Source organism: Pholis gunnellus (genome assembly GCF_910591455.1).
Source record: "Pholis gunnellus genome assembly, chromosome: 17".
Classification (NCBI taxonomy): domain Eukaryota; kingdom Metazoa; phylum Chordata; class Actinopteri; order Perciformes; family Pholidae; genus Pholis; species Pholis gunnellus.
The window spans coordinates 15,553,140-15,577,781 of record NC_136544.1 but is presented as its reverse complement, the minus strand read 5'-3'; the positions used below and the strand labels follow the sequence as shown (position 1 = coordinate 15,577,781).

General features: G+C 42.4%; 1 protein-coding gene across 1 annotated transcript; it reads right to left on the bottom strand.

The window, feature by feature from the left end:
* Positions 1-150: 150 nt before the first annotated feature.
* Positions 151-23,169, bottom strand: mapk8ip3 (mitogen-activated protein kinase 8 interacting protein 3; the record flags this gene model as incomplete). Its single annotated transcript, XM_079178177.1, has 34 exons — positions 151-1,434; positions 1,993-2,139; positions 2,980-3,144; positions 3,673-3,711; positions 4,514-4,627; positions 4,716-4,887; positions 4,989-5,137; positions 5,320-5,387; positions 5,475-5,555; positions 5,814-5,933; positions 6,106-6,289; positions 6,375-6,575; positions 6,697-6,862; positions 7,041-7,196; positions 7,666-7,755; positions 8,378-8,428; positions 8,552-8,711; positions 9,459-9,629; positions 9,754-9,810; positions 9,960-10,111; positions 10,395-10,452; positions 10,926-11,078; positions 11,343-11,400; positions 12,430-12,447; positions 13,153-13,164; positions 13,996-14,114; positions 14,575-14,677; positions 14,816-15,047; positions 15,857-15,908; positions 16,615-16,638; positions 17,289-17,380; positions 17,849-17,919; positions 18,647-18,767; positions 22,864-23,169. 34 exons carry the CDS (start codon positions 23,167-23,169, stop codon positions 1,310-1,312), a joined length of 3,987 nt encoding a protein of 1,328 aa, XP_079034303.1. The 3' UTR covers positions 151-1,309.
* Positions 23,170-24,642: the final 1,473 nt, after the last annotated feature.

Genomic DNA, 24,642 nt, shown 5'->3' with positions numbered 1-24,642 from the left:
ATGAATTGTCAAAAACAATAAATCTGGTCAGGAAATCCTTTTTAATATGTTATGTTTGTTTTGTAAAGTAAGACACACACACCTGTAGGTTTTTTTCAGCACACAAATATGTTTAATATTTAATCCACACAGATAGAGATCAATGCATGAAGTTCATACTGAACAGAGAGGATGGGCTTCAGTGTGTCTGGACTTTTACAATAATCCCTGTACACATGACGACAACACATCACTGTTCACCTGCTTTACAACGAACCGTCTGATCAACAGCCAGTCAGATGAGAGGAATGAGTCTCGGACCGAACCCTTAAACCATTAAACAAAACCCCTTCCACTGGTTTTCCAATTGTTCAATTGACTCTTTGATTCACATCAGGCACCAGATGTTTCCTGTCTTTACCGCACACAAAGTCATTACATCCTCATGAGGGTTTTTGTTTTCATCAGGGTAGAAAATCATTAATCGAGCTTCTTTAAATAGACAAGATTAGATGCAAAATATTTTAGGGTAACAGCCAAAAAAGCCCAAACTACATTTAGACTTTCCATTCGTTCCATGCCGTTGTAAACCCGTTCGCTATACACTACAATGTTAAAGCCAAAACAAGACTTCTGTCTGCCGTCTCCTTGGATTCGTTTCCACTCTCACACACCGTCAAAGACTGTCGATCCGTGAACACCTCATCCGTTAAATCCATTTAAACATACGGCGGCATTAACAATCATGGATTGCTGCTAAGCGGTTAGAAAAATCTGATTTCTGGTGGAAATGCAAGTCAGTGTTTTCATTCATATTTCTGTACCTGTGTTCTTGATTCTTTTTGTTATTGGTACAATAATGTTGGGGCTCTGGGCTTTGCAATAAGATGAGCTGGAGGCCTCACAGCTGACAAACTAAGTGGAGGAAGAGGAGGAGTAACTCTGGGGCAGATGCAGGACAATCGAGGTAAATATGGGAAGAGATACAGTGTGCTTACAGGGTGAATATAAGAGCGATACAGAGGAGGGAGGTAGTTATGAGGCTGGGTTACAAGGCTCATGAAGATAGTTACAATGCCCTGGGTGGGACAGAAACAGGATGGCAGGCAGGGTACTAGATCAGAGGAGGTACTTACAAGGCATTAAAGTTACAAGGGGACGGGGCAGGAGGGGATATAATAGTTACAAGGGAAGATACGTGGCTTTAAGGGTCGTTTTTAGAGCCAAGAGGGGACTTTTACATGACCAGGGATAATTACAAGGTTTGGGTGGCTGGAAGAGATTTCTTTAAGGAGATGAGTGGGTGTGGGGGTTAAAGCAAATCCAGGTGTCACTCAGGTATGTAAGACACCTGCCAGACGATGATGTGGCTTCGCTCAGCTTTACACAAAGCAGGTTTGACCTGCGAAGTTCCACCAGCGTCTCCTTCCTCCGTCTCATCGTCCTCTCCATCTCCTGAGGAAAACACGTAGACAGAAGATGTAAGCGCTGTGATTATTACAAGGAACACTTGACTTTATTGTGCGGATAACATTTTAATGTGTTTTTAATTCCTTATTTCTTTATTTTCTAAACAACATTACAACATACAGGCTTGCATTTGTATAAAACATCAGGAAATAATCAAAGCTCAACACAAATTCAAAGAACAATTTCAAATCATTTTCAAAAGCTGAAAGGGAGTAACTTTAAAAAAAAATACATTTGTATATTTATATATATATATATATAATGGCTATTATCACAAAGTTGTTATAAGAATAGTTGAAGCCATGGAGACTTACATTACAAACTGTTGAGAGTTAAACTCATTAATAATATCAGCGACATCAGTACTGATAACAATTCAGTGGAGAGCTGCAAATAAACTATTGGTAAAATATCAACAAGCAGAAACATAATTTAAGTGTTTTTTTTCTCATCACTCAGCGTTTTTGCTGCATCACACAGCTATGAATAATATATACACGTGTGAATATTGCTTCAGGTTTATGTGAAGGTGTGACTGCTTACCTATACGGAAGTCGATGTAGCCCTCTCCTCCACTCAGCACCAACACGTTGTGAACACTCTGGGCCTCCGTCTCTTGGGGCGCTGTTGACCCCTGACCCTCCGACGGACTGTCCAGCACACTGCCGTTCAGTGTGGCCAGAACATTTCCTGTCACACAGAAGAAAAATGTCAGGTTACGGTTTACATCCGATTTGTCCAAAATGTCAGCACTTCATCGTTTTAACAGATATTTGTGTGAAAATCTCATGTGATTACTTGAGTTACGGCCATAAAACGTTATAGTATAGTATGTCAAAAAAGTCATAGCATGGTATAATTTAGTATGTTGAGAAAAGTTAGGTCGAATAATGTCCGAAATTTATTTTTGAAAAAATAATAAAAAGTCATACTATAGTTATAAAAGTTATAAAAAAGACATAGTATACTATGACTTTTTTATAACTTTTTTTAGTATGTCGAAAAAAAAAATCATAGTATAGTATATTTTTTAAAAGTCAAAAAAGTCATAAAAAAGTCATTGTATAATATTTTTTAAAAAGTCATAGTATAGCATGTCGAAAACAAATTATAAAAATGTCATAGTATAGTATGTCAAAAAACAACAAAAAATCTTAGTACAGTACATAAAGAAATAGGAGTATAGTATGCACCAACAATGTTAAAAAAAGTCATAATATAGTATGTCCTAAAAAAACGTCATAAAAGTCATAGTATAGCAAGTAATACAAAGCTTAACCCTGCAGTATGCTATTAAAATATCATGAAAAGACACAGAAAGGTAAGTCATCAAAAATGTCGTAAAAAGTAATAGTAGAGTATGTTGAAGAAACGTATAGTAAGTCCAGTGTAATATGTCAGTAACTACAAGTACCACCTTCTGGTTATATGTCACTGTCAACTACTCAAATTGGAATTTTACTTCCATGTCAGTAACAGAAGAGTGAATGTGGTCAGTTACAGACAGACACAGACGGGCTTTGTGCTTACCGGGTACAGAGACGAAGAACTTGACAGCATCGCGGTGTCCATGAAAACAGAGCTGGGCTTGTGCCATGGAGCAGTAGGGGATGAAGCTGCCGGTGCTCTTCTCAGAGCCGTCGTCACCGTACACGTGGATCACTCCACTGGCCGATGTAGGAGACACCTTATTGGCTGAGGGATGAAGAACCCGGGAGTGAAAAACTAACCAACCAGGAGGTTTTTAAATAGCAAATCATATTCGGTAGCATGACACAGGTACAAAAATAAATAATAATAAACACCCACAAAATCCATATATTTCCACAGATCAACTGAAAATGAGAAGTGATATTAGAATATTACAAAAAAATAGATTTGAGACACCGAAAGCACATCTTTTGCATGCAATGGATCTGGTACACAAACCATATATTTTATTCATTGATGCAGTAAAGCACAGTGAATAATAACATGCAAAGCAACCAATGAGTAAAAGCCCTGCTACAGTAAAAAGATTGCGCACAGAATACGTTTGGTGACTTTGTTCACAGCTCAAAAAGGACTAATTGAGTGGCTAATATTCAATGGTGTTCACATTTAAGTAAGCATAACGAAACAGGTGGCTTTACTCTGCAGACACCGTTGGAGGGGAGATAAAGGTTTGACCGGGCAAGAAAAGGTAGATCACAACAGCAGGAGGGAGGGAGCGCTCCCACTTACCCCTCAAACCAAGGAGCTGTCCCCGGTGAAGGACCACCGCTACAGGAGGCGGAGGCAGAGGAGGAAGAGGAGTGGGGAGAGCAGAGGAGAAAGAGGACAGTAACAGTTATGACCAAGGCTGTCTGTGAAAGAGGGGAAGCCACTGGAGGAGAGGCAGGAGAACAGAAGGTGGAAAGAAAGTTGAGGGAGCTGAAGAGGGAGTACGCTGAAGAGGAACACAGATAAACAGCAGCGCAGTATGTGGGGAAAATTACCTCCTTTCTGATCCGTATAACTACCGAATGATACAATCTGATAACATGTGAGCTGCTGTTAGTTTCTGCAGTGTCGGAAGGTCAGGACATTAGCTGAATTTAAGATCTGAAATAAATAAAATAGTAAAGTCATGGCCTTTTTGTATGGAACTAAGGAATCCAGGAAAACAATGTTCTCTACATCTCGTGGTTTAGCGGTTTTAATCCAAAATGTGACCACATGATGGTGCTGCTGGATTCAAAGCAACACCAAAAAAATCCCAATATCGTGAGATAAGTAACATCCAGACGGACAAACACATTTTACCACAAAATAACCTCCTTAGCAGAGGTAACGAACACTGTCTCATAAAGACTTTAAGACCACTGAAAGCTTAATGTTTCGATGAGACTTAGACTGCTAATCACTGCTGATCACTCCCCAAAAAACGTTCTCAAATGTGGATTCAAATGTTGTGCTTGTAGCTTCCCTTCTTCTGCCACTACACAGGCACTGCTTTCACCGTTTCGATCTGTATTTGAAACAAAGCTCATGACACACGTTTTGTTGCGAGTCACTTGCTGTGAGCCGTTTGAATTAAACTCACTCTCTGTCAGCGGGATGGAGATGATCACGCCGTTTCCGGTTCCTACCCAGAGACGATTTCCACCGATCAGAAGTGCTGTGATTCGCACAAAAGAGAAGCCCAGCTTGCCAGTGCCTGTGAATTACAACCAGAGTGAATGGAGAACAGGGCCGACCGCATGTCGGCGAGAATACAACACCAGCAAGTGTCCACGGATTCTCACCCAGCATCTTGCTGACGTATGGCTCAATGTCCACATCCTGGAGATGCTGGTGTGTGTGCGCATGGTAGAGACGCAGGGTCGAGTCTAGCCGGATTGACACCCAAACACCATCGCCGATCCACGCTAGCTGCCGCACCTGACTCTCCCTGCGAGGGTGGGCGTCGAAGGACTTCTACAGAGACGAGGAAAGAATGATGACGCATTATTACAGTTTGATGTTATTGTTGGTGTCATTTTTCAGCAGGATGATGTGACAGTAGATTCTCAACTCACCTCGATCTGCATGCTCTTGGGCTGGATTACGTGGATCTTGTTCTTGTAGCCGCACCAAACCTTATCATGTACTACAGCCATGCAGCGGATTGAGTGATGAGGCCGACCGAGGTCCATGAGGTGGTAGTTGGACAAATCCCACTGGCCATCTGTTGACAAAAACACCAAAATAAATGATCTTTTATTGACCGTAACAACCAACAGTCACTAGTTGCATTCAACACAAAACACACTATTTCAGCCTAAATTGTGCTTTTCTTAGTTCGAGGAACCAACTAGAAGTTTGTTTTTATGGACACTCTGCTTAAACAAATATTTAAATTCCAAATACCCTCTGATCTATGGAATATGGCGAGGGTCCCGTCAGCGAGGGCAACCAGCACGCGACCTTTCACATGTCTGCAATTAGAGAGGAGACTGCTGCAGTCACAGAAGTTCACACGGACCAAACTACAATTACAGAGTTTAACTGTCACCACCACTTACACCAGACTGAGCACAGAGTCTTTGAGTTTGATGGAGTGGAGGCACTTCTTCCAGTTTCCAACTGCTGAGTGGACGTAGAGCCTTGAGGGAGAACAGAGGCAAGATACTCCAGAGCAAAACCAAACTGCATATAGAGTTCAAAAGAAGCATGTCATGATATTTATGTGTGCTACTTGGATGGAAGATACAAAAAGAGTCTTCCTATCCAGAGTGTGACTGGTGTTTTATTGCAAAAGTAAACAGTAAATATATAAACTTATGGGTAAGGAAATGGTTGTAATATGTGATTTTTGTGCGGCTTTAGCGGAAGTTGCGAGTAGATCTGAATGAGTCACTTACCAGCCGTTCTGGGCCCCGAGCCACATAGTGGGGGCCACGCTGGTGTAGTTCTTGGTCTCGTCACTTCCGTCCTCCGACTCTGGAGGCTGAGAAGTTTCCTCTTTGGACTGACCTGCGCTTCTGAGTGGACAGACATACACACTGATCATTTCAAAGGACAAAAGGACCACATATTTCACCGCAGACATGTTGATCTAGTGTACTGAAAGTTATCAGCTACCAAACGTACGCATACGTTTAATCATGCCGCCATCCCTGATGGTCTTTACACAGACAGGCTCTGGCCCCCTACCTGTCGGAGGCGTCTGATAGACGAGGCTGAGGGTCGGTGAAGACGTGCTCAGTACACGGTCCTGGAGGTCCAGATCTCAGCTCAGCGTGGCTGGCCGTCGACTCTGGAACCTCGGTGGCCTCCGTGGCCTCCTCAGCCGACTGGGCAGGGTGAATCTTCCCATTCATGGTGGGAGCGGTGGGAGCTGAAGCACAACATCATTAAAATAAACAGACAAACTGGTTGACTTGACACCTTTCTACACTGATAGTAATTGACGATGAGCCCACCTTGTCCTTTGTCCATTATAGGCGTGTCAGTGCGTGAGGAGCAGTTGCTTCGGGCAACGCTGCAGTTGGTGGCACAGCCGACGAGAGTGATACCAGCTAACATGCCCTCCACACTGCCGGCGTCGTCCCCTCCAACTCCTGCTCCTCCATCGCCTGGATCCAACACGATCTCTCCTGCTGGATAGTCGCTCTCGCTGGCAGCTGGATACAAACACACACATTAACATTAACCATTTGCATTTTTTATACAGTTCACACCCTTCAACATACCAGGTGTAGAGAAATGCCAGTATGGGGGGTTAACAACAACCTTCCCGCTCACCTGGAACACTGGAGATGCAGAGCACGTGAGCGTTGCACACGTTGAACTGGTCGACCAGTGAGCCCGGCTGGTTGGCATCGATGATGACCACCTTGCTGGCAGAGTGGGTGCTGGTGAGGATCCACACTCGACTGTTCATGGTGTCCGTCTCCTGGAGCTCCTTTGACTGGGCGGATAGAGGAGACAACACAATGACGACTAATGACGAAAAAGGACAGACGTGGTTCATAATATGTGAAGATGATTTTTCCACATCTATGATTCTAGTTGAGTGTGCAATGTTAGTTTTGAACTACACTCTAAGTAGTAATAAAACTACTAAATGTCCAAAAGTGGGTTCCTACCTTCCTCTTCTCTGGGGAGCTATGGCTGCTCTTCTTGCCAGCTCCGTTCTCATCAGCGTGGAGGGGGTCGCTGCCGCCCGACGGTGCTTTGGCTGGTACCAGCTCCTGGCTGCTGGCCCTCCATCCTGTCAGGTCCACCCCAGCTGCACACCACAACTACAAGCACACACACATACGCATAATAGAAAAGTTGTGATTCAGATTGAGGGGCCACCTGAACACTTGAGAGTGACTTAAATGCTACAGAGTTTAATTAAAATTATGTTATTGTGATTTTGGTTCAGGAAGAAGGACCATGCTTTGTTCCTACAGGTGAGACATCGAGCATGAAGTCTCATCGAGAAGCTTCCCTCTCCCACAGTCTCACTACCTGAGTTCCTTAACACAGTTGCACATTGGACCATTATCGGTTGCCAGACTAGTTGTAATATCACGAATCATGCTGGTAGTTACACGTGTTAAACTGAGATTTAAGGTGAGCACAGAGAAACGTTCCCTGACGGATATTAGCTTTATCTAGTGTCAAACTGCACATAAATCATTCTGCATAACATTCAAGTGAACTAACAATCATAACGCATTTTTGAGTAGAGCTACGGCGGTTCACATCGCCTGAACGCCTCACCTTCCTGTTAGGGTCCTTCTCCACCAGAGGACGACAGTACACCGGCACCGGGACGTTCTTCATGCGGTTGTCCTCTTTCTCGACAGTTGTCTAAAAGCAGGAGGTGATAAGAGGTAAGAAGACAATCAAAGCAGTGAATTATCCTGTACCAAAATATGATCTTTATGTCAGATTATTTTGCTATTAAACTCTATTGTAGCTGCACTGGAAATAACCTGATGGGATGTCATGCAATACACAAAACAAGGGTCCCAGCAATACAGGTAGCTGCCACTGTTCATTCAGATTAATTTATATTGTAGGCTATGTGAAAATAACTTTGTCTAAGATTTTACAATAATATTACTGTGTAACTTAAAAGCATTTTACAGTAGAAGAACACAAAGAGCAAAGCCAAAGTGGTTAGTAAGTTAAGACGACATCAGTGTGTTAAATAGGGCCGGAAGAGACAGACAAAGGGTAAAGGTTCAACGTTTAGTAAGGCAAAATAAGATGGAATCAACTCCTCAAAGACAGTTTATTAGAGAGATGCAGTCATAAATGTGTGTGTGATATCATGCCTCAAAATGAAAAATGTCCCTTGATTTACATAAGTTGAAATAAGTTGTAATAAAAATCATACAGTTGTTCCGCTGTCTAGACTATCTGGATATGGATTCAGGAAGGTTCAAGAGAAGGGAAGTCATGCTGGAACTCTGTCGGTCTCACTTGCCTGAGGTCTCTTCAGCGGGCTGTCCTGAGCGGTGTCCGCCTGAACTCCATTCTGTGGGAGACCAGAGTTAGAGCCACCTGCCTACCAACACACTCTGCCATTGGCCTTACAGCTGCACAGGGTCCGCCGGCCCGGTGTGTGTGTGTGTGTGTGTGTGTGTGTGTGTGTGTGTACCTGTTTGAAGCGAGATGGCACACTCCAGCCACAGGCCTGCATGATGCCGTCATCGCGGCGCATGTGCTCGCGGACCTGCCGGTACTGTTCACGTCGCTGCTCTCGGCGGGCCAACAGTGCCGAGTCACTGAGGAGAGACGCAACACTGTTACTGGCCAGTCTGGAAGCAACGGGGGGGAAGGGAAGAGAAGGAAGAGAAGAAAGCGAAGCGTTAGCAGCCTGGCCAGCCAGCAGCGAGGAAGAGGAGAGAAAGAAAACAAAGCAACAGCAGTTGTTATCAGCACAAATTAAACTAAGCTTTATTCTAGCTGAAGCAAAGAAATGTGTTTGAAGATTTTAAGTGTTTAGTATTTGTGTCTGAATGCGAGTTTTGTATTTAAGTGTTTTATGTTTATTTGAGAGGTTCAAAACTACTTGAGAATCTTGCTTTGCACTCAAAATAGTTAAGTATAATAAATGTTTAACCATGTCTAAGGTCATGTTCATTGTCACTTGAAACAGTTCAATGTGCAACTTTACAAGTTCCACCATTAAAAAGGATCTTATCTTCCCAAACCATCTCTTTAATAACATTTGTGCAATAGCCAAAAAAGGCTTTAACCCAAGATTCACATAAGACAATATTAAGAATATTGCCTTTAATCATGCAGGACGAGATTTGTCTGGATGGGATGTGAAGACATTAACAACCAATCCAAGATGAGAACAATGTGTGAAATTAAACACACTTTCACATCTCTAAGTGTAATGTCGAACATGCTGGAAGCTCTCTACTCTCCAAGCTGCTTTAAAGCGAGCAAGCGAGCAGGCGTTCAGACCAAAGCAGAGTGAGAGGGAGTTAAGGACGGAGGTTTAGTGAGGAGTTGGCGGTAGGTTTAGTGACGGTATGTAGCTGGTTGCTGCTCACTCTTCGGGGAAGAACTCCAGCGTGCGGTTGGAGGTGGAGATCTGACACATGGTGTGGCTGCGTCGCTGAGAGAAACCAGCGGGTGAGGGCGACTTGTAGTGGATGTTGACGCTGTAGTACGGCCGCTTCACAGGCGGAGGGCTGGACGATGTGCTGAAGAGTCGTGCAAAGCTGGTGGATGGAGGAAAAAAAAAAAAAAAGAGGTTTTATATTTGATATTTCACCGGTTCATGAATTCAGGGTATCAGTAAAGTTGTACTCTAGTAAAAAAGGTGGAATAAAAGCAAAATCTCACAATTGCCAGATGGTGGACTTCTTTTTCTCTTGGATTTGAGGACTCTCCCTGGACGCCCTGAGAGGAAAGAGAGGTGTGAGTCAAAGAAATAGAAGGCAAAACCAGATCAGACAAAAACTGTTTAGTTTAAACCCAGCAACCGTTCCCGACCCGTCCAGTGGTCATCCAAGCTCTTCATCTCTACTTTAAAGCTTTCTTTCGTCTACCTGATCATCTCCGTCCACCGTACGGCCTCCTGCAGCTCCATCAGCCTCTCTTTGTACTGATTCCTCTCCATCAGCACGCGGGCCATCTCCACCCGGGTGAACCGCCGCCGCTGCGTCATCGTCATGTCTCCGTCCTGCATGGGCGATGAAAACTAACCACACAAGAGACATTTATTCATTCATACACAAGGTCTAAAAACACAGACTTACTGGCAGTGTGCAGTATTCTGACAGTAGTTATGTCATGTTTTAATGTATTAAAATACTTTTTACACATCAACCAAACAACAAAAAATAGTAAATAGTTTTTTTTCTACAGTGTGAGATTGTCATTATACTAGTGGTGATGAAGAAAATAACACTGATATCTCCATTCACACCGCTTCAATGTGCAGGACGAGTAACGCAGAAATGGACGAGACATTTTTTACTCACATCATCACCTCCTTCATCCTTAGAGTCCCGGGACGCACCGAGAGCCTCTGCTCTTAACCTGCAGCCCAAAAGCACAGTCAGTGTTACACAAACTTTATTTGAACTGCAGGCAAACATGTCCGATAAAAGTTTAAAAGTTTATAGAACAAAATGACTCAGAAAATAGGGAGACTAAGAAAGTAAGGAAAAAGAGCATTATGACAGTGTGCTCCTTTTGGTTTGAAGCTAACACAGAAACACTGACATGAATTCAGACATTTCGTCCTCTGGTTCTCGTTCTTCACCAGTGACCGTTTTTCAAGACTGATGTTTTTTTCCTCCGTTGTTGTTGTTGATGTATTCATTTGGTTAGAAACAAAGAGTCACTAAGGTTTGGATTACAGGTCAACAGTTTAAGCCATTATGTTGACGGATACAAGTTGTTGTCCTTTGACCGGTTCATTGTTGTATGTAGCTTCTCCAAATGTTTTTTTCTCATTACATTAATTTAAGGGGCATATTGTTTTCTTCCTGAAAAAGACTAATGTTCACCTCTTGAGTTCTTCTTCCAGCTCCTTGAGTCTGGCGTCCACCTTGTTCTTGGACTGCCTCAAAGCCTCCAGCTCCTCCCTGAGCACCTCCTGATCCCCCGACAGCTCGTCCACTTTGGCAATAAGGTCATTTTTCACAATGTTGAGAGCGTTTCTGTCGAGCAAAGTGCAGCGAGAGCAGGAAGTAAGAAAACAAAACCAGCTCCAGGAAACTACAAGCTCATGTTTACGAGCAAACCGATTATTAAACATCATGATCCAACCAGAGGAATGTCACACTCATTTTAACATACTAGTTAGAGCACAAACAAATCTGTAAGTATGTATGAGACACATTTGAAAGGATGAAAGGCAAAAGGTGTACAAGGATTAACACTAACACAGACACACACACACACATACACACACATCATCTTACTTGGTCTCTAGGAGCTGTTTGTTCTCTGTCAGCAGGTTCTCCACCTCCTTGCCCATCCCTGAAACAGTCACATTCACATCTCTGTTAATCGTCACACACACACACAATAGAAGACATCCATAAGTCTCAGATAAATTGATCGATAAGCAAAATGCATTTCCCCGAGTTCTTTCATGGCAACACTGCCTTTCAGGCCAGCCAAGGTAAGAGCCTGTTGAGGAGCAAATGAAAGCTCCAGAAAAGCCAAAGGTTTAATAAATCAATGACATTAAAATTAATGGACAGAATATTGATTTAAGCACTCATGCTAACAGGGAAGCTTTGATGTTAAATACAACTATTACACTCATTATACTTAAGTTGTTTTTCTTAATTTTTAGTTGATTCCTTTTCAGCCAGAGACAGTCCTGAAGCATCTTTGAGTAACATTGTAACTTTTAGTAGGTTACCACCGTGTAACAACATTTAGATAAAGTACAACCACAACAACTCTTCCCCTCAAAACGTATCATGCCATCTGATCAGAGCTTTACCCGGTTCCATGAGTGCACATATATTCAAAGATGATCCCTTAACTATGAAAGGTGTTACTGTCATGCTCAAGCTGTTGACTTTGATATTACATCTTTATTATTTTAATCATTGCCAGACTTTAATTGAAAAGTGTACGTGCAAGCAGCAAGCACTGTGCAACAGAAGCCAAGCACACAAAAAATGTGGACACGAGGACAAACAAAAGAAAAGCCAAAAGTGTTGTCTCCAGTTGAAGAGCTATTCACCACACAACCTATTTATCTTCCTCTGACTTTCTCTATTTTCTGCTTCTTCTCTATAAGATCTTTCTCCAGCAGTGTTCCTATCGCATAAATAGGGTATTTTTATTCTAATGTTCTGTAAATGAGCAGCTCATTATTGACAAATATCTAAACATTAGGTATGTGAGATGCACAGGTGGCACAAAATATAAACATTAAGCCACACAAAGAAACGGACACAAAGAAGGAACCGGAAAAAACGTGTAAGCTGGAGGCCAGGGAATGACATAACAAGCAAATGTGACCACGAGCGAGGGCAAAGTGTGCCTTACCGAAGAAATCATCACGAACTGGAGGCAAAAGAAGAAGAAGACGGGAGGGAGGGGAGAAAGGAGAGAAGAAGAGGAGAGGCCACGGATCAGAGAGGGAAAAGAGAAGGACAGGAATGGAAGAGAGAAGATGCTGATAAGCATTTATTATTTTGGACTTGAAGAAGAGCCGCAGGGCTAAAGAACACAAAAGCTGCTATTCAGCCCTCAAACTGAAACAAGAGAATACTTCTGTGACCCAACAGCTGAGTTTATCAAACATCATCAGATTTGTTTTAAAGTCCCAGTGAAACAGCCTCTGTGAAATGATGCGTTTCCTATTTGAACATGAAGCTGGGTGGATGTCTCTAAACCAATGGGATGTACTGTAAGTCTGGGAGAGTAGTGTACTTTAAAAAATACTTTTGACTGAAAGCTTAAGGAAAGCAGGCTGGTGTAGCTTAATGCAATCACTAAAGATTAAAATAATTTCACTGTGACTTTAAAGGAACAAGAAAAAATCTTTTACTGCATGTGTATGGATATTGGGCATCTACTATATCATCAAAATCTCCAATTGCTCGACCAAGCAATGAATAAAAAACATACTAATAATTATATAGCAGCATATTAACAATAGCAATGACACTGGTTAATAACTGCTCTTAAGTGTGGAGCTTAGAAAGTAGATGGGAGTCGACAGAGTGAAAGAAAAATATACCAACCAATGCATGTTCAGATACACACCTGAGAACTCCCCTATGAGTGTCACCAGCAGAAGCACATAAAAAGGGAAAAAAAGAAACGAGCGAGAAGTTATCAGATGGACAAGAAGACGGATCAAAGCTTCCGTTCTATTTCTGCTGCATAACAATCAGGGACAATAAATCAAAACCCAAAATAACTGAAAGAAAATCCACCAAGCGTGGTCCACAACAGACACATCTACGATAAATAATAAGCAAAACAAGTGCAAAGAAATCTGAGCAATATAATAAATTCAACTTTTAAAAATAGGATCTGTTTAATCAGCATTTAACATGCCTCTGCCCCATACAACAGAGAAAGAAAAACAATAAATAGTAAACAGAAATAATAAACTGCATGAATGGGCAGCAGAGGTTTGGCGTGCAGCCAGAGAGGGACTGTATGTATTTTCATGATGTGACTCAGGGATGAGCTGCTGGCACGGCACCATGCAAGGTAAAAAGTCACTGTCATTCACATTCACACAGCGTCACATGGAGCTCCTGCCCTGATGTAACGCAAAGCCAATGCTGTCTCGTGTAAGGCGCTCATGCATCCGCCTTTAACTTCCTGTCCTCTGGATCTACACTGAATCTGACTTCACTGAGCAATATCACACGTTGGCATGTTAGCAGACAGTAGAAGTCTCAAGCTTCACTTTCACCAGTTCAAGGTGAACAACGATCACCTCAGGAAGAGTGTTCAGGCGTTTCCTCTGAAGAGAAATACTTACCACTGACCGAGACAAAAGGATATTACGAAGCTGCAACTGCCAAGCTTTAAGATAATAATTTAAACTGATAAAACGAACAAACGTTATAGCCGTCAAAGTCCTGTTCATACCTAGCAGCTCAGCGCCTGCGTCGACATCTCCAATGATGTCCGACTTGGCGTCTTTGATCTCGTGGTAGAGAGAGTCAGTGTTGATGCCGAAGGCCTCGTTCACTATGCCCTGTGAGGGGCTGAAACACACATTAGATTTCATTAGACCAATGCTGTGATTGGACCAAAACGTCTCACTTGCAGTCCCTTAAGTTACGGCATTTTGGTCGTCAGACTTTCATTAAATTCGTACAGGTAAAGAACATCAAACCATAAATATTTAAACACAGCTGGGAAAAAAACACTAATGAGGAACCAGAAGCATGAAAACATATTTCTATTAATTTTAATCAAAATATGAGACTTGTGTGTAACACTGCTGTCCATCAAAAGTCTGGCAACTTCCGCCTTGCTGATTTTTTGGATGAAAAACTTGCTTTGAGCCAGCAGACTACAAATCTGCACACAAAAAAACCCTACTAACCCTCACCTCAACCAAGAATAGCTGCAGACATGATGTTCACTGTGTTGAATTATCTAACTCAACCAAGCAGGTCTTTGCATGCCGTGGGTAAATGATGCACCACAGTGTAGCTGTACCTGTTTCCTCCTCCGTACACACGGGGGTCCACACACATGTCCAGCTCAGGCGTGGAATCAATGATCTCCTGAAACTCGGACCACTCATCGCTGCTTCCCATACCTGGAAAAACATGCAGGAAACAGAACAGAACTTTAAAACGACTGTAAACATTTCAACCATATTGCACTTTGCACGACTCCGATATTCGAGAGGGAACAATGGTTTAGTCTGAAGAAACATTTGGTAACACGTTCTTACCGATGCTGACATTCCTGGTTTCCTGGGAAACCTGCACCTCCATATTCCGGCTGAGCCGCTTGGCACTTTTCCTGCGGTTCCCGGCCCGCATCGCGTCAAACTCGGACTGCGGCAGGAAGCCCTCGTTAATGGGGGTGACAGTGGCGGAGGGGACGGAGGAGGTGGGCGTGTTGGACTTGCTTCCTGTGCTGCTGGGTGTAGCCGCCACGGAGTCGGACTCTGATCCATCCTCCTGGGTGGTTTGAGACGATGACGTGGGAGCAGGAGACAAACATCACATGAGCATTATATAGTGAAGGGACATTTTACCTATAACACCATTTTACCAATACCAGTCAGAGTCAATTATGACTTTCTTGTAAGCAGCTCCATGGTTTATGGTACGATTCCATTACGTTTTTCAAGGCTTCATTTGGACATACTATTATCATTATTCTTTTTTTTGGCTATTTTGATTATGGATTCTCTATTTTAACTCCTATTGTTACATTTTTATCAAATTCATGGCAACTTTATGTCAAAAAATGCTAACTTGTCAGTGACTTTATGATAAATATATATTTTTTTGCCATGGCTGTTTCTCTCACAAATAAAGCACTAGTTTAAAAAAAAGGGGACATTTGTACATTTAAACTTAATACGCAAGAGTAAAGTAAAACATGAGGACACATGGGGTAGAAGCGCCATGATCACACAAACTTCATGGAAAATAATGTGGACCCTGCTTGCTCGAGTCAACATATATACCTAACAAATCAGACTTTTTATCCAAGTGATGTGAGTAAAATTGTTTCCTCAAAAGTGACACAAGCAGGCGTGGGAGGGGAGTTGGTCCGTGTGGGTGTGGCTAGCGGGACGGGCAGCAGTAAGGCCGGCCCCTCCCCTTTCTACTCCCCAGGCTGCGGTTGTGGTCGTGGCGGAGGACAGGGCCGCTGTCTGTCCCACCTGATAGGCAGAGCAGAGGGTAGACCGGCCGAGCTCGCTGACCTGCCAGATGTCTTTCCCGGGCATCATCCTAGCCCCCCCGAGACCCCCACGTACCATGCCCTCGCCGCTGGGGTACAGGCTCAATGAAGGCGGCCGCTCCGCTTTGCTGCTGGCACAGGAGACACAGAGAGGAGTGGAGATTAACGAGAGACGGATAATTGTTTTTTATTCTATCTTTTTTTTTTTACTTTTCATTCTCCAGGGCTGAAGGTTTTCCTGGCATGCATAAGATGCAAGGCACAGAAAAACCCCCACAAGATTTCCAAAATATGCTCGTTCTCTTACTGAGACCAGCACTGAGACCAGCATCCTTATATAAATGAATATGAATAATATAGAAACAGAACAAGTTAGGGAAAGAGATTTTAGGGGGAAAGAGAAAATGCAAAACTTCACATGCACAGCTCAAATTGTTACTTTTTGTGTAATAGTAAAATACAATGATGTTTTTTTGTCATTATCAGAAAATAGTAAAAATGAAAAAGTACAAGAACTGCGGAAGATTACTCCTTAATATGCTTAATATAAATACATTTCCATTTAATTGCAGAAGACTGACAGATAAAACAAGCAGAGCAGGCAGACAGACAGGCAGACAGACACATGGACGGACAGACTGGCAACTCATGAGGGAGAAAGAGGAGAAAACTGGAAAATGTGATTGTTGCTTTACACGACCTCTGAACCATTTCATTATTTGTTATTAGGATGCATCATTATTGATAGTCACAGTAATCATTTTTTGTCACACGCATCAATAACTAATAAAAGGAATATTTCTTGGGGGACTTGTGGGACCATGTTGGATTTACCTTTTCCTCCATGTGTGGCGTTGACTGTGCAAACAGCAGCAACAGAGAGCAAGCCAGCAAGACAGACACACAGACAGTGATTAGAGAAAGACAGGAACATGCCATGAGCCATGAAAACACAAACATCCACACACACACACACACACACACACACACACACACACACACACGCTTTTACAAGTTGACCCCAGTTTTTTTTTACAATTCTGAACCTTTCGAAGATCATTTTTATTCTTACTAAAACTTGAGATAATCATCAGTTTGTCTTCTAAGTCTAATCAGAGTTTATAATGCAGCCATCACGCTTTATAAACACTGCGGTTCTGCTACAGAAGCTGCACCAGATGTCCAGCCTCTCGTCTTACTTCGTGCTTAATTGATATTCATGCTTATCGGTCGGCTAATTGCTGAAAACACAAAGCTTTTTTTCTAATTATTTCCCACACGTTTCATCATTTCTTCTCTTCTCTGTCAAAGGCTGAAAAGTAGCAGCTGTTCATCACGGCTCCTGACAAACAAATGCCAGCATCAACACACAATGAGATGTTGAAACGTGAAAATACACAAAACATGAAACAGCAGCAACAAGACGATGGGTGACAGTTATAATTCAAATCCACACACAGATATACGAACAACCTTTTCACACCAACACACACGTTAAATCAACTCACGTTCGTCCACAGCCGGGGCCTTCTGATTGGCTGTTACTCCCTGCCTGCTGCATTTTGGACCGCTCTATGTGTTCCACATACGTCTGGATCATCTGTGAGGCACGGTGGCAAGAAAAAGAGAAATGTGTGAGAAATTGAAATGTTTAAGGATGAGAAAGCATGAGAAAGCATGAGAAATACCCCTGGACTGGTGAGTAAAGGGGTTGCATTTAAAAGGATTATCATTATTTATTTACAAGATATAATGTACTAAATGTTGGATAACCTAGATTCAATATTTTGTGATCCAAAAGGACAATGAGATTAGTTTAAAGCTGTTACAATATGTCAATACTCATTAACCACACAATCTAAAATAGACTAGAGTTACAAATAGAACCAGATTGTCAGATTATTGCGCTCAAAGGACCATACTATGACTTTTACTTAATGCTATTTATTTTCTACAAATCACTTCAGTCTTATTGCAACGCACACACTTTGTTTTCGATGTTCAAATTGTGTTTCTTGAATGTCTTTGCTCCAGTTGTAAAGTTGTTGGGCTGAACGTTTGCTCTTACCTCAGTGTGGCGCTGGTGCAGAGCGTTGTACTCTTTCTTCATGTCTGATTCTCGCTCCTCCAACCGAGTGACTGGGAGACACAGAGAGAACAGTTTAACAGCAGGAAAACACCAGGAGGGACTCCGATAGATAGAAAAACAATTAATGTTCAATCTTGCTTGCTAGTATTTAAGATATTTAGCTATTTGGGTCTGTGAAAAGACACAAGAACTAAAAGTTACAGCTAGTTGTCTAAGAAAAAAACAACTAAAGTGCCAATAAAATATGTACGCCAGTATTCATTAGGTATTCTTAGTAAACAGAAGCATCATAATCTAAAAATACAACGTCCTCCAGCAGTGTGTCTCCTTCCCTTTACAGTTCCCCGTTTTAGCTTTAGTGTTAATTTTTATTTTATTTTGTGTCCCTGAAGAAAAACAACTTGTAGAGCTGCTGAGCTAATAACTGAAATTCATCACATAACGTTTAGGAGGTCAGTCAATGTCCAGGTAACGGGTCTCTGCCTTAAGTACTAGTCTCAACACCAATCCTTCATGTTTGGGCTTTTTCTTGTTCAAAGTCACGACTGGATGTAAATTCAAACCTGTGCCTGCTGATCTCAAATCATTTTTAATGGATGGTCGTTTTTTTTCTTCTGGTGTTGCGTCTTGGACCATTTTTAATGGATGGTCGTTCTAAAGTGATCCTGATTTTAGCTTTGCCTGGGACGTTCATAAAGAGCAGCCACATGTGCTACGCGTTCAGTATATCATGGGATACACAGACATTTGTAGTCAGGAGGATGTCTGTCCACTCACTCTGGTCAGAATAGTTCTTGGTCTTGAGCTCCTGCTGTTTCCCCTGCAGCTCCAGAAACTCCACCTGCACCTGCAGGTCCTTCTTCTCAGCTTCCAACGCATCCTCGAATTCAATGAATTTCTGATGGAAGACACAAGAACAAAAATTAGGTCTCTAGCTGGAAATATATGAATAAACTGCACTTAAAATGACAGGTTATATAACGTTGTAATTATTGTATATTGATTGGATTAGATTACGATGCTTGTGGTTAATACACAGCGATGTCCTGTAGTTGTGAAATTGTTCACAGCAGCCATCACCTTTCAAAACGATTCAGAGAAACTAACAGTGCAGTCTGCCCTCATGAGTCAAAGACTAAGTGAGTGTTTAGATAAAAAACACTTTATTCTTAAAGTATTTGCCTCTTTCAGAAAGGTTGGAGTTTGTCAACAGCTTTATAAAATACCTCGGTTGTTCGTATAGTAAACACATAAACTCAGTAACTGAGGAACAGGCAAACAGAGCCGTCTCCTTCCCTTTCACGCCTGTTTGTTTTTATGTAAAGCTGTTCACAAAGACGTCCTTTTTTCAGTGCAGCAAGCCCACAAAGTCTTAATACTGTAATCCTCTGATTGCAGTGAGACTATGGAACCAGGAACATGCAGCAGATATCCAGCACACATTCAATATGATGACCTTCAGTACGATGGAACAACTGGTAAAGCGATCCAGCACCGTGGAGAACAACATACTTGATCGTCATACGCAGAGTGGATTTCAGCAGGAAAATAAACCAATTAGTCCTTTCAAGTGCTGACTGTCTCCAGCTCTGAATGCAAGAGGTCACAGAGATGCTACTCTTCTTGTTGGCTCATTTAACAAGACAAATCTCTTCATCAAATCAACTTAATGACAAAAAATAAAGAGAGAATTTGCATATTATTACCGTCAACTACCAAGCTGAATAGACAGCCGTCATACTGTTTTGTTTTGGGAGTTTTTCTACCAACATAATAACTGAAAACCAAGTTTATACATCAAATAAAGACACTAACTATACAAACTATTGTATTTTTCATCATAATATGTAATATTTGTATCTGGAGGGCCAGCATGGTGTTTTCTAGGACTTAAAATGTAGGGCTTCACACAAAAAGAGTATCTCTAAGTCGATAAAAGCAGGGATGTTTTCTGCTCATATTGGATGTCTTGATTGAATCTCTCTAAAACTAGTGAACGTTATGCTGTAACGTCGTTTTAACTTCAGAGCAGCAGACCACAGCTTCTCAATATAATATCCACCTGGACCGGGAACATGTCCTACAGTAATAAGTAAGTATTCGCTATTAAATAGCAGCGTTAAGGAGGTACAGCATACAGTATGTAGTGGTTGGGTGACTAGACTTTCTCAAAAGGAGAATAACACAATGTATGCATTTATGGGCTGGAACATTGTTTTATTCTGTCCAGTATGAATAACTCACAGGTAGCTTCCCTGACAAACCGTCTGTTTGTTTGTTATCATATCAATTATCAAATCTTGGAGAAAAGTTCCCAGGTTACATGTTAAGAGAGTGGTTTTAGAAGAAATGCATCCGTGACCATGTCGAATCTGCAGCTCAAGAAGCCAGTTGTACTGTTTGGATCGAAGCTGATGAGTCACACAAAATCAGTTTTCCGTTCACAAACAACTGAAGCAAATCACATCACGAGAGAAGGTGATTGGGGGCATGGTCAGAGATGATCAATCTTTTACTGTAATCGCACTTTGAGAAGTGTTGGCGGTACAAAGTGATGGGTCACTCAAGCAGGCGGACGCAGAACAAGACAGAAAACAACTAAGATGCTACAAAATGGCTGAATCTGTTAACCTCATAACTGTTATCCTGGATATGTTGGTGAGGGCTACACAGGCAGACGCAGAGCTGTGGCTTTGTTTACCATTAGCTGGAGCCTAATAACCCTGTAATCTGAGCCGCTTTTTGCTCGTTGCTCCCAGTGTCTTGCGAGAGGGAGCGTTATTGTTTTCCTCCGGCTCTGAGATTCTCTCTCACACGGCCTTTTCTTTGTATTAGCCTTTTCCTACACTAAAGCTTTCTGAACCTCAGTCTAGTTCTCCGTCTCTGTTTTTGTTGTTCCAGTTCTGGTCCTCATAAACACAAATCAGGTTACAGTGCCAGGCTCCCTCAGTGTGCTCTGTGCACTATTGATTTCCTCTGATTTCACACCCCTCTTAGGTCGTCCCATCCCCCATTTTACCCCTCCGATAGTCAGACAAAACTGTCTCTGTTTATTTGTCCCATTCAAATGTGTCACCTAATTTGAGCTGAAGATGTAAATCGACTTCTCTTACCGGATGCAAACCTCAGCGTCCTGAACAAAAAAAAAAATCAAGAAACACACTTGACCATAAAAGGAGACTATATTATATTAACGTCTGAATTGGTTGCTTAATATATAAATAAGGCCAAAGTGTAACATTCAATAGGTGTGGGTCCAATATGAAACCCAGCTTTTGGTGGAAGTATCCAGGCAGCGTCAATGTGCCACTACACTCACCACAACCTTCCCTGGACACAGAAAATAAACACTACAAATCTAATTGATATGAGAAGGTTGGTCGATGTGATAAAAGGGGAACATTACTCAAATTGTGGACGTGTGCAGTTTAAAATCTCGGTTCTCTCTTGCGACGAGAAGCAGGATCAGAGAAGTCTTGTCTTATTCATAAATATAACAGACCTTCCAGCTGCTTAATGCACTTTTCATTTCTATATCTGAAGGGTATGTAGTCATTATATATTTAGTTTCAGTTTCGGTATCATTGTTAGGAAATAAATGAAAACGTGTCTGGACCTGTTGGCGTCTCTCAATTAAAACAATGCTCTCAGCTCCTACTCCTACCTGCAGTACCTGTTGGTTTTAAAGTATTACTTACAAGACAACCACAGTTATATTATGAACATACTGGATTTTTTCCCCCCTGTCACGGTATTGAAATAAGCTTAAATATGAGAACACTGAAATTGTAATATGAAGCAGCAAGTCCTCTCTGAATTAACAGCTTGAAGTGAAAACAAGCTAGATACGCGACTCAGGGAGGAGACACAGATGATGAAACAGACTAAAAGCTGAGCTAAACTGATACTAGCTGTGCTGACAGTGATATGCTGATGCCTTGTTGGACGGGAGAAGGATTAAAGTTGCTTTACGACGCCCGCTGGTCCCACGGCTGCTGTTAAACTGGTCAGGGGGGGGGGGGCAAAGAAAGATATGCTGGAGGTGGAGCTTGGATGGTAATGTAATAGCTCCATATTGATGTCCACTTTTCTTTTTTGTGTTCCTGTTGTTGCTGTGTTTTCACGTGTAAACGCCCACTAAGAGAGTCAGGCTCACACACATCATCTGTCAAAGCTGTGTGCTGTCACTTTAACTCCATTTACTGTATGAACACCATCATGTACTTACTTTATCTTGGCATAAGTATTTGCATATGAGACTTGAACTGTGCTGTGTGGAAGCTCAGGTATCATAAAAGAGCACTACAAATGAAACTAATTTATTGTAAAAACAGACATTAGTATTGTATATTGTCCTTCTTGTTAGTTAGCATTGATGTTTGCAGTGGTGAAAACACTTAGTAGCTGTATTAATAATGGTAGTATTAGTAGCAGACGTAGTTGTGACAGTAAAACCTATAATCGTAAAAGCTTAAGTAGGTCCAGTTAGTATGAACAGTTATCCATACATATAAATGTGTAGTTTGGACTTAACACTAACTACTATAAGTATTGTATATGTTAACCTTTGAGTACTGTTTACTTGCATCTACATGTGTAAGGTAGCTGATGATGTAGTGACATATTGACCTAAACATCTGAGCTTAACTGGTCTATGGTATCACTGTAATATCAAAAGTAAGTATTGGTTTGACCAGGTATTTATTGAGGTATTTCTAAGCCATTATAACAAAACTGCTATAAAAACTGTATGATAGGCATACATTTTATTATAGGGTCATATTTCTTATATTAACAGCTTGATAGAAGACCGTGTTGAAAATGTGCCAGCAGTGCATTGAGACTAAAAATAAGCGCATGTCACAGGCCTTAACGTGAGTCACATGTCTGGTGAACCATCTCGCTTCAGACGGGACACCGTGACTGTGAAGCAGCGTGAAGGTGGATGTGATGATGCGGGTATAGAGGCCCATCAGAGCCGGGGTGTGACTCACCTCCTCCGCCTGCTTGCGAAGCGCTTTCTCCCGTTCGTACTGGGTGATGAGCTGCTCGTTGTCCTCCTTCAGCAGCTCGAGCTCCACCTCGTGCTCCTGGTTCTCGGTCAGCACCCCGTCCAGGTTTTCCAGGACGTTCACCACGAGCGGCATCAGCTCCTTGACCACCTCCTCGTCGTAGCTGCGGATCAGCCGCTCGAACTCCCGGTAGATGCTGTTGGCCAAGCCCGACACCCGCTCCGACATCACGGAGCCGGAGCCGTAGTCGTCCTGGTAGACCACCTCGTCTATCTGCAGCTCCATCATCTTGGCAGCTGGACCCGGCTTCTCTCTTCCAGATGAGGGAGGCTGCGTTAAACTGTTTTTTTTTTCAGGCCCGCAAGGCGAGACTGTCACTAGGTTTGGATCCGCTCAGCGCGTAAAAAGAGGGGCATTCAATCACAGTCTTCGATCAAATAAAGAAAACAATCAGCCTATGCCATGCTGCCGCAGCAACACATTCACTGAACGATAACTGGCTGTTGCTGTGCTTAACCTTGAAATTACTGGCTCTAATATTGTGATGTAAAGAGGGCCCCTTCCTCCTCCTCCTCCTCCTCCTCCTCCACCAGCCAGTTGTATCGCCTCCAGACGCGGCCCAGCTATTGCTCTCCCCCCGCAGAGAGCATCTGATCCGGGGAGCAGCGGATGTGGAGTTGTCCAGCCGGAGCTTCGGCCCTCGCTGAGCCCATGCCGAGGAAATGCCTTCGTCGATGATGTATTGCACCTGCCTCTCTCAGCAGCCGCAGCCATGGACCCCGGCCATTGCTGGCAGGGGGAAAATAAATAAATAAATAGTTAAATAAATAATCTAACGCTCCCTGATCCGTAGCCGACGCCCCGATCCGCCACTATGTCGCTTCCTCCATGTTTGATCCCCCTCTCCAGCGGGCGGCCGACGCAGCTGGCCGGGCTCGGGCGGTGATGGTGATGTCGCCCTATGGGAGAGGCTCTCACTGCTGCTCGGAGAGAGGAGCCAGCTGACCGACTCTGGCTGACGTCACACCGTCTGCATTGAACCAGCGGACTCACTGCGTCAAGTCAGGCACTCTACACCGGAAGTCCGCTTCACGATTTCAAAATAAAGCTTACACAAGCGTTTAAATTGTGAGCACGTTAGATAAACGCTCAGCTTTTTAATGATTTCAAAAAGAGTTTCTCTTAAAAGAGACACTCCACTCAACGCATTATAAGGGACAGTCATGCCACACATCCTGTGTAAAAAGTTAAAACAAAGCCTGCTTGTGGAGTTTAAAAGACATGGGTAGACAGTGCTAGGACTATTTGTTGTATTATTGGAAATATAGGATTCAGTGTGTCTGATGTTTGACTCATAGGATCACTAGTGTCCAAAAATCTGGATATTTTAACCATTGCTGCTTCAATTTTGACCGTCTCTTCTGTGTTCCAACTGAATTGAAATGCAATGCTTAATTGCTGGTGTAGTCCTTTATTACAAACAGGTCATTGTTTCTCAAATATAGTAATATTTTTGTTGTAAACTCTCTATTCTTTAACACTAGGCTACTCAGATCTTAGTGAGCTCATTTATGAAATCTCTCATTATCTTGAAAAAATATATCTTCATATAGTTATTTCCTTTTATACTCAACCAATTTGTTCAAGACTCATTAACGTGACACTTTCCTCCATCCTACCTTCAGATTACTACATTTTATTTGGTTAATGTAGTCACATTCTTGCGGATGGTCTTATTTTGGAAGTTGAAACCGGAAGTGA